Source organism: Trachemys scripta, chromosome 24 (assembly GCF_013100865.1).
Source record: "Trachemys scripta elegans isolate TJP31775 chromosome 24, CAS_Tse_1.0, whole genome shotgun sequence".
In the NCBI taxonomy this organism is placed as follows: Eukaryota; Metazoa; Chordata; order Testudines; family Emydidae; genus Trachemys; species Trachemys scripta.
In genome coordinates, this window is record NC_048321.1 from 625,102 (window position 1) to 636,557 (window position 11,456).

The following is an 11,456-nucleotide window of genomic DNA, read 5'->3' on the forward strand; positions in this document are numbered from 1 at the left end:
GTGCAGTTCCAGGTGGCGGAGGGGCTTAACCCCCGAGAGAGAGTGCACCCCTGAGAAGGGCTGTCGCACTGAAGGGGATCCCCAGGGACCGTACGGGGCCAAGAATGGGCACGACCTCGGAGTCTGTGGCAGGCCCATTGACCCCAGCTGGGGGTCTGGCCCTCAAGTTATAGCATCTTTCTGCCTAAAGCAATTGAGTCCACTTTACAAATTGCATGGAAATGGTGTGATCTAGTGATTAGTGGAGAGGGGGCTGGCAGCCAGGACTCCTGGGTTCCATTCCTGTGTCAATGTGGGCAAGTCATGTACATGCTCTGTGCCTCAGTTTCCCCTGTGTATACTAACAAGATTTCCCATATATTGCGGAGCTGCCAGTCATCGCTTGTTTCAAAGTCCTTTCGCACTCAGGGTGGAGGGTTTATTCCTGTCTCCCAGCCAGGTACATGGAGTGCTTTGCAAACATTAGCTAATTAAATGTTATTATTGTTCCGGGGGCTGGATCAATATAATTCTCCACATTGTACAGGGGCGAGAAAAATGAGGCATAGATATGGGATAAGATACAGGCGAGCAAGGGCAGAGCTAGGAAGAGAACCCAGGTGACCTGACTCCCAGCCCCCGTTCTAACCACTAGACTCTGCACCTTTCCCAGAGCTGGGATAGAACCCAGGAGTCCTGATTCCCAGCCCCTCCTCATGCTAACCAGTCCCATTTGTAGGTGGATAGACCACCATCTCTCTCTGCCCCATTCACACACTCCACTATCTCCTCGATAACCAGACCATGTCACATTCTCCAGGATAGAAACCAGTGGCCCCTGATTGACTCCAAGCCTCTTGCTTCAATGCCTTGCGTCGGCCACTTTAATTAACTTCTCCTTCCCATGATTACAGAGCCTAATGAGGCACCTTTGGCTGGACACCTACTCACAGATGGGGACAAATCCGGGGGTAGCAGCAAAATGGATGATCAAAGTTTGAGATGAGGCCACCAGTGGGATGCATTTCCACGAGAGTCCACCGGGGGGGGTGGAGGTGCCTGAGGCGTTGCAGTACCCAGCGACTCCGCCAGAGGGAGGCGTTGCAGTCTCACACTGCACAAACCCATGCTACGCACTGCCAGCAGGACGCCTCCCACCGCCGCGATCCATGAGAGCCAGCGCTCTCTGTCGCCCCCTCTTGCTGTGGAGGTGCACTGCGGGCAGCCACCCACCGCAGCGCTGCCTTGCGGCAGGAGGCAGAGGTGTGTGTTTTGGTACTTAGGTGGAGGGTTTGAGTCCCAGCAGAGGATCCGAGAGAGGAAGGCCGTGTTGCTAATAATCGCAACAGGAAGGCACCCAATTTGTCCCAGGATGATGATGTCCCAGTAGCCAGCTCTTCGTCCCTAAATCCCACAATGCTTTACAGGTCAGTGTCATTATCCCCACTGTACAGCGGGGGAAACTGAGGCACAAAGTGAGGAAGTGACTTGCATGGGGTCACGCAGCAGGCCACGAGATCTGGGCTCTGTCTGCTCAGCCTCGCAGGGCAGGGATTCCTTCGACACAGTGACCGGCAGAGGCCTTTGATGCAGAAGGGACTGGGGTATGGGGCCTAGAAATGGCTCAGCGGCGGGTTCCAGTCCTGACCTGAGCATGTCATGAGGCTGGGGCTTTCCAGCTTGGTCCTGGCCCCAGAGAGGGGATCCTGAACAACAGGGGAGAGAGGGCAGCTCTGAGAAGATGTGGATTTGGGAAGAGGACCCAGGAGTCCTGACTCCCAGCCCCATGCTCCAACCCACTGGACCCCAGCACCAGGGATAGAACCCAGGAGTCCTGCCCCACAGTCGAGTCAGTCTCTGGGGGCCGAGGGTGGGTGACTGCTGGCATCACAGCTTGGAGCAGCAAACCTGGCTGCCCCCAAGGCCTCTGCATTGCTCCTGGGGCGGTCCCGGTGTCAGTTTCTCTGTTCGGCGGTAGAAGACCTTCCTGGCCAAGGGGGGCAGGGAGCAGACGCCCCAGAGCCGGGCCAGGAACCTGCGGCAGGAGTGCTGGACGGCGGAGGAGGAGAAGTAGAAGATGACGGGATCCAGGCTGGCGTTGAAGGTGCTCAAGAGCAGAGCCTTGTCCCTCCAGGACGGGCTGGCCCGCTGGACGAAGCCCACCACGTGGGAGACGTTGTAGGGCGTGAAGCAGACGATGAAGACGGCCAGGGTGGCTGCCACCAAGCCCACGGCCCGCTGCTTCTTCCCCCGGCGGATGTGGGGCGAGGAGACCACCACCCACACGAAGCCGCAGTAGCAGAAGGCGGTGAGCAAGGAGGGCACCAGGAAGAGGACGATGCCCAGCTCCAGGCGCACGGGGAGCAGCACCTGCAGCTGGCTGGGGGTGAAGTCATCGTAGCAGAGGCCCTTGGAGGAGGCGCTGGTGGCGTTGGCCAGCCCGCCGCCTGGCTGCAGCTCGGTCACGTAGACGATGCTGCAGTGGGCCAAGGAGCAGAACCACAGGCCCAGGCTGGCCAGGGCGGCGTAGGCGGGGCGGCGGCGCAGCTTGTAGCGGATGGGGTAGGCCGCGGCCAGGTAGCGCTCCACGCTGACGGCCGTCAGGAAGAGGGTGCTGGAGTAGATGGTGCTGAAGTAGAAGAGGCCGCTGAGGGGGCAGAGGAAGGCGGGCAGCGGCCAGCGCCCAGCCCGGGCCTCGGCCACCTTGAAGGGCAGGAAGGCCAGGAAGCAGAGGTCGGAGAGGGTGAGGTTGAGCAGGAGGATGCAGTTAGGGGTGGCCTTGCACCGCAGCTTGCGGATGAGGGCGTGCAGGGCCAGCAGGTTGGTGGGGAAGCCGGTCAGGATGGTCAGCAGGTAGATGGAGAGGTACAGGGCGCGCTCCTCGGGCTGCGGGGCCATGCTGGGGAGAGAGCGGAGACAGGGTCAGCGTGGGACGTGGGGCCTTTCCCCTCTAGGGGGCGCCGGCTCAGTGGGGGCAGGGAACGGGACGTGGGGCCTTTCCCCTCGAGGGGGCGCCGGCTCAGTGGGGGCAGGGAACGGGACGTGGGGCCTTTCCCCTCTAGGGGGCGCCGGCTCCGATCCAGCCCCAGGACAGGGACTGGCTGGCTCAGGGACTGAGATCTGAGTGGCCAGCGAAGTATTTTGCTTGGCTATCAAACCTGCTTTAGTGGCCAAGCCTTGGCAGCCGCTCGCACCCCTCCCTCCTTCCCTCCCCACCCCACTGGAGCACGGCTGGGGCACGACAACCCTGGGGGAACCGAACAGCCCTAGCCCAGATGTGTCTGCCCCTGCTCTCCCCAGCCCCATCGCTCTCTCTTGGCCATGGGGGGAGCTCATTCCCCCTCCCCCCCCGTTGGCATGCACCCCCCATGCACTTCCGTTGCCCCCGCCCTGCCCCGGCATCACCAGGCAGCCCCTCCTAGCAGGGAATGCATGGAAAGGGTCGAGCATTGCCAGGGATGCATGCGTGTGTGCACAGGCCGAGCAGTGTCTGACGCAGCGTGTCCAGCAGGGGGCAGGGCTAACACACAGAGCAGGACTCATCCCCTCCAGCAGGGGGCAGCAGGGACACACACACACACACACACAGAGCAGGGCCCAGCAGACACACACAATCAGGACACCCCAAGTACCTCCCCTGACCCCAGCTCTAGGAGGGAAGCGGGGTCTAGTGGTTAGAGCAGGGGGGCTGGGAGCCAGGACTCCTGGGTTCTATCCCCAGCTCTGGGAGGGGAGGGGGGTCTAGTGGTTAGAGCAGGGGGGGCTGGGAGCCAGGACTCCTGGGTTCTATCCCCAGCTCTAGGAGGGAAGTGGGGTCTAGTGGTTAGAGCAGGGGGGCTGGGAGCCAGGACTCCTGGGTTCTATCCCCAGCTCTGGTAGGGGAGCGGGGTCTAGTGGTTAGAGCAGGGGTGGGCTGGGAGCTAGGACTCCTGGGTTCTATCCCCAGCTCTGGGAGAGGAGCGGGGTCTAGTGGTTAGAGCAGGGAGCTAGGAGCCAGGGTTCCTGGGTTCTGTTCCTGATGGTGAGAGAATACAGGCTAGAGCTGGGGACAGCACCGGCAGGCCGCTTTCTGCATTGATACATCAGGAACTCTTGAGTGTCTCGTCGCAGGTTTAGGGAACAAATTGTCTCCCAAGAGACAGACAGCGGGTCAGTTACAAGGTGTCTCTTCCCCCGCGTAATAACGGCCTAACTCAATCCGGGGGCTTGGCTCATCTTTCCAGAATAGTGCCTGAGTCACTCAGTTCCCGTGACTAGCCTGGGGGCTTAATTCTCATCCCGTGGTCGCTCTCCCGCTGCATTAACTACACTAGCTCTCCCCTGGCAGTCAGGGCTGGCCCCAGAGTGGCGCTAGGGGGCGCTGTGCTGCAGGGGGCAGGATGGGGATCTCCCCTGGCAGTCAGGGCTGCCCCAATGCCCCAGAGCGGCGCTAGGGGGCGCTGTGAGGCAGGGCAGCCCAGGTCATGTGTGTACATTGCTTATCTGTGTTCTTTGAAGCCGGCGCATTTGCATGCCCCAGATTGGCCTGGCCAGCTCTCCTCTCCCTTATCTGTCAGACAGTCGAGCGCAGCGGGAGAGAACGTGGGAACCGCGGCAATGCAAGATCCCCCCAACCCTGCCTGCAAACTGCGGGCCAACAACCCCACACTTTCCCACGGCCCTTCCTCCGCTAGGAGACGACATGGCAGCTGAATGGAGCTCTGCCCATCGGAACGCCCCACACCTCCCTCCCGAAGGGCTGGGGGAGAGGATGCGGGGCCCCCGCGGGCGCCTCTCTAGCTAGGAGAATAAACAGGTTAACCCGACCCTTGGGAGCCAGGACTCCTGGGTTCTATTCCCAGCTCTGCCCTATACTCCCTGTGTAATCTTGAGCAAGTCACTTTGTGCCTCAGTTTCCCCCAGTCTATAAAAGGGAGGCAGGCCCTCCCTTCTTCTCTGCCTGAGCGGCAGGCCAAGTACCAAGATCAGCTCGTAACTGCATCATTAAGGTTGAACAAAGTTCCTGTTTTAGCAACGGGGCCTCCAAAATGCCCTAAAACCCGCGGGTCAGTGGTGCCAATCTGGGGTCAGGTGGCTGAGTGGCTACCTCATGGAATGAAGGACCTGCTGCTCTATGGTTTGCTCTCTCTCTTTGCTCTTATCAGGGGAAATAAATCTTCCCTCTTTTCACCCCCGCCCCCAATCTCTGCTCCTAGCCCCCCAATGCCAAGCCCACCTGCTGCTACTCCAGAACGCCTCCGTTCTGAGCTGGCGTTTCCCTCGGAAATCAGCGGGGACCAAATAATACATTTGCTTTACCCTGGCTCCAGAAATGGGGCATGGGGCCTTTCCCCCCTAGGGGGCGCTGTTTCCGATCCAGACCCAGGGTGGGGGACTGGCTGGCTCAGGGACTGGGACACGGGGCCTTTCCCCCCTAGAGGGAGCTGTTTCTGATCTGGACCCAGGGCAGGGGACTGGCTAGCTCAGGAGGGTGGGGAATGGGACCTTTCCCCTCTAGGGAGCACCAGCTCCCATCTGGCCCCAGGGCAGGGGACTGGCTGGCTGGGGGGGCGGGGGGGGGGGGCGCGCAGGGAATGGGACACTGGGCCTTTCCCCTCTAGAGGGCACCAACTCCACACTGTACCCACATAGCCTCATGCAACAACTCCCTGGCCACAGGCCGTCAGCAGAGCTTGAACCCTGGGCCTCTAGATAAACAGCCCAGCCCACGTGAGCTAAGAGAGTCGCTCCGTTACCCGGCAGATATAGTAGGCTAGTATCCCCTTACGTCTTCCAGCCCTAGAGGAGGTTGCATTGTAGATCCAGGCACTGGCTGCCCCAGCCCAGCCGCTAATGGCGGGCACCTGCTTAGAGGCCGACTTAGGGCATGTCTACACCCGGTGTGCAATCGCAGCGTAGACGCACTCCATGAGGAAGGTGACGAGATGCTCGGCTCAGGATGGGAGGTGCACGCCCAGCCCCGGCAGGCCAGTGAGGGGCAGAGTGCAGGGGATCTGGGCACGGCTGAGGGGGTGTGGGGAGCCCAGGGCTGCGGGTCGGGATTGAGGGGCACCGGCAGAGCTGGGGTACACGCAGAGCTAGCTAGCGAAAACAGCAGCTGGACAGGCTGATGGATGGATCTAATGAGGGGAGTTTAGCCGCTGGCGGGGGAGGGTTTTTCTCATCATCCTGATCAGGGGAATCTAAGTCGGAAACCTAATTTCCCTTCCCCCGAACGGGTGAGGGGTGAAGCTCTGGCGGCTCTGACGGCCTCGGGGAGCGGCTGGTCGGTGGAACAGGCTTCACGGACGCTGGCGTCTGGTACGGACCACACAGGGGAACGTCACTTCCCACCCTCCTGAAGCAGAGCTCCCAGCCCCCCCCCCCCCCCCCCGTCCGGCCCCCCTAGATCCCCACTCCCCTCCCAGAGCTGGGGAGAGAAGCCAGGAGTCCTGGCTCCCAGCCCCCACCACTGCTCTAACCACTAGGCCCCACTGGCTTTAAACTACCAGGAAGAAATGCCGGCTAGTGCCCAAGGTTCTGGGCTGCAGTCACGCCGGCCAGACCCTCTGCTCAGCTCAGCACCTCAGAGTCTAAATGTACCTGCACTGCCCTTCCCCTCCCCCCATGTGGACCTGGCCCAATGCCCCTCACCTGGTGAGGGGACCCTGGTAAAATGGGGGTTACAGCCCCCCACAAACCACCAAACCCAGATCTGCTCTGCCCCAGCCTGCCCTGCGGTGACGGGGAAAAGCTTTCGGGTACTACTGAGGCAACAGCTGATCAGATTTGGTGACAAGACATTGAGATGCAGCCACCTCTGGGGTGGGGCAGCCGGGGAACAGCCACACAGCAATGCCACACGGGTATGGCTCAGTTAGATCAACATTGATACCTGGGCTCTGTGCCCAGCTCTAGGAGGGGAGTGGGGTCTAGTGGCTAGAACAGTGGGTACTAGGAGCCAGGAGTCCTGGGTTCTATCCCCGGGTGTGGAGTTTAGTGGTTAGAGCAGGGGGGGCTGGGAGCCAGGACTCCTGGGTTCTCTCCCTGGCTCTGGGAGGGGAGAGGGAGCTAGTGGTTAGAGCGGGGGGGGGCTGGGAGCAGGGACTCCCGGGTGGTTTCCCTCGCTGGGGGGGGGGGGGGGGGGGGGTCTGGTGGTTAGGGCGGGGGGGGGCTGGGAGTCAGTACTTCCGGGTTCTATCCCCAGCTCTGTTGTATTGGACACAGCCGTAGCTGCCAAATATCCAAATAAAGACACCAATACAAGTGGGAGCCGGACTTCTCTCTGCCAGTCCCAGCCATTAGACCCCCTCTGCACTCCCAGAGCTGGGGACAGAACCCCGGTGTCCTGGCGCCGTATATCTCTCCGTGGGTTTGGGCTGGATCTTCATTGTACTCAGGCGTCTCTAACATCCAGGGGTGTCTGATCTCTCAGCCCTTTGTCCCTCCCCAGTCACCCAGCGACTCCGCCCGGCGTCAGCGCTAATGGTGCGGGGATGGCCAATCTGCTGGTTGTGTGACGTTAAAGCCAAACAGCACTTCCCAATTTCCAGGAATGGATTTAAAGGCTGCTAGGGGCCAATGTGCAGAAAAATAAGAAAATCACAATAAACCTCCTTCCCTAAGCACTTTGGAGAGCTGGAGTCTGGGGCAGAAAAGCATCCGGTGTTTACACAACATGCTAAAGGCTGAAAGAAAGAAACAGATTTGCCACACAGCAAATCATTAACCCATGGGACTCCCTGCCACTGGGTGCTAGGAGGGTTAAGGATCCAGGCCCTGCTATGAGAGACAGTCCCTGACCCGGGGGAGATCAGGGCCCCGCTAGGCCAGGCAATGCCAAGGCACACGGCCAGAGACAGCCCTTAGTGAAGCAAACTCCTGCCAGGGGTGTGTTGGCTTTCGCCCAACACACGTTTGCTGCTCTCTGAAAGGCAGGTGTGCACACACACACACACATCATGGTCACACCAAAGGATCGGTGCACGCACACACAGACCCAGAACAGGGCTCAGCATCTCCTGCAGGGGGCAGCAGGGATCCCCCTCGAGCAGCGATCTCAGGGCTCCCAGGATCACACACACACAGAGCCTGGCACACCCCGATCTGTTTCAAGGTCGTTCTCCAGGAGGGCGGCTGACCGGCCCTTCAGCATCTGGAGCCCTCGGCCATGAGGGATGCTTGTCCCAGGGCCGGGAGCGCAGCCAGCTCGTCACTAGAGCAAACCTGTCGCCCTGACAGAGACGGGTCCCCGTGGGATGCCGGGAGATGGGGTCGCGGGCAGGTTCATTGGCACGAACCGGAGCAGGACTTGTGGCTTCGTCCACTCCCGCTTCTGTACATCCTGGCTGGGGGCGGGGCGGATCTCACATCCCCCAGAGCTATAAGGATTGCCTGAAACCCCCTGTTCTCACCACTAGATCTCACAGCCCTCCCAGGGCTGGGGACAGAACCCAGGAGTCCTGGCTCCCAGCCCCCCTGCTCTAACCACTAGACACTACTCCCCTCCCAGAGCCAGGTATAGACCCCAGGAATCCTGGCTCTGTCCCCCCCGCTCTAACCACTAGACCCCACTCCCCTCCCAGAGGTGGGGTAGAACCCAGGAGTCCTGGCTCCCAGCCCCCCCGCTCTAACCACTAGACCCCACTGCTCTCCCCAGCCCAGGGCCATGCTGACAGGCATCTCTTGCCTACAGGGAGGTGTTTGTGTGACGCAGAGGGAACAAATCGATCCCATTAATGGTTCCTCAGCACGGGGCCCCGGGGTCGCTGGCATGGACAGCAGTAAACAGGTGCAGCCCCGTGTTGCTGGGAAGCCAGAAAGTTTTCTGCAGTAGGTAAACAGACAATGTTCCAGCCCTGGCGAGCTGGAACAGGGGACAGGCCACCCTCCACCTCTAGGAGGCATCGGCTCCCATCCGGCCCCAGAGCGGGGCACTGGCTGACTCTGGGGCCAGGGCATGGGATATGGGGCCTTTCCCCTCTACACCACACTCCCAATACCCAGCTGGGAATGGAAACCAGGAGTCCGAAAGAAAGATTGACTTGAAACATCCACCTTCCTGGGTTGGCTCCCCAGTTCCGGGAGGAGGGTGGGGGCTAGTGGGTTAGAGCGGGGGGGTTGGGAGCCAGGACTCCTGGGTTCTATTCTGGGCACTGCCATCTGCACAATGAATTGCTTTACACCGGGAACCATGGCGCTCATATGAGACGGGAACATCTGTCTGTCCAGCCAGCCAGCCATGCACACCCCCCAGGTAAACATATCTGGCCATCCTTCGCTCTGTCCCGCAGCCAGTTCCTTTCTATGCACCTCCTTTCCTCTCTCTGCTATTTGTTCACAGGCCTCAGGCCGGGACGGGGCATCACATTGAACTCACCAGGCCAAGTCAAATCTCAGCCGTTGATTAGATAGATAGATAGAAGGGGTGTCGGGATAGATAGAGGGGGTGTCTGGGGATCTCTAGATAGATAGAGGGAGTGTCTGGAGATAGATAGGGGGTGTCTGGGGATAGACAGAAGGGGTGTACGGGGATAGATAGATAGATAGAGGGGGTATCTGGGGATAGACAGAAGGGGTGTACGGGGATAGATAGATAGAGGGGGTGTCTGGGGATAGATAGAGTGGGTGTCTGGAGATAGATAGGGGATGTCTGGGGATAAATAGATAGGGGGTGCCTGGGGATAGATAGATAGAAGGGGTGTACGGGGATAGATAGATAGAGGGGGTGTCTGGGGATAGATAGGGGGTGTACGGGGATAGATAGATAGAGGAGGTGTCTGGGAATGGATAGATAGATAGAGGGGGTGTCTGGGAATAGATAGGGGGTGTACGGGGATAGATAGATAGAGGGGGTGTCTGGAAATGAATAGATAGAGGGGGTATCTGGGGATAGATAGGGGGTGTATGGGGATAGATAGTTTATGGAGATGGATGGATAGATAGGTGGGGAGATGGAGGCATGTGGGGGGGTAGAGGATTGAAGGTGGATGAAGGGATGGGGAGATGGAGGGGCATAGAGGGATGGATGGGGAGATGGAGGGGCGTGGGGGGGGGAGGGAGGGAGGCAGGGGGAAGTGGGGAGATGGAGGCATGTGGGGGAATGAAGTGATGAGATGGAGGAGTGTGGATGGATGGGGAAGCAGGGAGATGGAGGTGTGTGGGGGAGATGGAGGGGTGTAGAGGGATGGGAGAGAGAGATGAAGGGGTGTGGGGGGGATGGATGGAGGTTGTGGGGGATGGAAGGATGGGGACTTAGCCGGGTACAGGGGAACGGGGTGCAGGTGGAGGGTTGGATGGGGAGGGGCCGAGGGCAGTGCAAGGCTGTATGGGGCTGGGGGGGGAGGATGGAGGGTGTAAGAGGACACAGAGAGGTAGATAGGTGGATGCCGGGGGTGGGGGGGGGGAATAGATGAAGGGGTTGGTGACGGGTGGAAGGGTAGGAGCTATAGTGGTGAATGGATATGGGGGGATGGACAGAGGGGTGGCTAGGGGACTAGATCAAGGAAGGGAGGGATGGGAGCTATAGGGGAGGGTGGGATGGACAGAAGGTAAGGTGGGGATGGATGGAGGAAGGGTTAGGGCTATGGGGGTACATGGGGGGCTGGTTGGAGAACTGTGGGGCTATGGGAGGGGGGATGGAGGTGGACTGGGGGGATCTCACACACACGCTACAAAGGACGGATTAATTGGAGGTGCTGGGGGGCTGGATGGATGGATGGAGGGTGCATAGGGTCTGGATTGGGGGATATGGGAGGATGGATGAAGGGAGAAGGGGTTGGGGCACATGGGGGTGGATTTGAGGGCTCGATGGATGGGGTGTATGAAAGGATGGAGAGAGGGTGGGATGGATGATCTGTGGGGGATGGATGGATCTGGGGTGCATGGGGGGGACAGATGAAGGGAAGAGGGGATGGGGACTATGGGGATGGGGATGGATGGATGGAGGGGGATGGGGGCTATCGGGTGCAGGGGGTGGGGGCCATAGTGTGGATGGATGGAGGGACAGGGGGGATGGGGGCTATGCGGGAGGCTATGGGCGGCTGGGGCCAGGATCTATGGGGCACGCACAGATTTAAGGCCAGGGGGACACGTCCTCCCCTTCCTAATCCCCAGCCGGGCACCTACCGCGCTGGAGAGTGGCCGGACTCCTGGGTCCCTCGGCTGGAGCGCTGCCTCCGGAGTCCCGTCCCGTCTGCTCCGCTCCGCTGGCTGCAGTCCCCGCACCCCGCCCGCACCAGCTGGCGCCGCCCGGGGGCGGGGCTAAAGTGGGCACGGACTGGGAGCTGCACCGGGATGCGGGGGGGGGCGGACTGGGAGCTCGCCCTGCGGGGACTGAACCCTGGTGCAGTGGAGCTGGGGGGCAGAGATCCCGGCCACCTTCCAGCGCCGAGGGGGCTGGGAAAGGAGGAATCGCCCCCCCAGGGAGGGGGCAGGAGAAAGAGCGCTCAGGCTGCTGAAGGCTAACATTGGACAAAGATCAGGCAGTGGGGAGCCGC

General features: G+C 60.6%; 1 protein-coding gene across 1 annotated transcript; it reads right to left on the minus strand.

Annotated features, from left to right (window-relative positions):
* On the minus strand, nucleotides 1-11,156 carry LOC117869909 (free fatty acid receptor 3-like). Its single transcript, XM_034757011.1, has 2 exons — nucleotides 11,086-11,156; nucleotides 1-2,878 (listed from the first exon to the last, which is right to left on the minus strand). Exon 2 carries the CDS (start codon nucleotides 2,875-2,877, stop codon nucleotides 1,867-1,869), a length of 1,011 nt encoding a protein of 336 aa, XP_034612902.1. The 5' UTR covers nucleotide 2,878; nucleotides 11,086-11,156; the 3' UTR covers nucleotides 1-1,866.
* Between the last annotated feature and the right edge of the window lie 300 nt (nucleotides 11,157-11,456).

Bases quoted from the DNA above. Each gene is read 5' to 3' on its own strand.
- LOC117869909 (XM_034757011.1), bottom strand. From the start codon at position 2,877: ATGGCCCCGCAGCCCGAGGAGCGCGCCCTGTACCTCTCCATCTACCTG.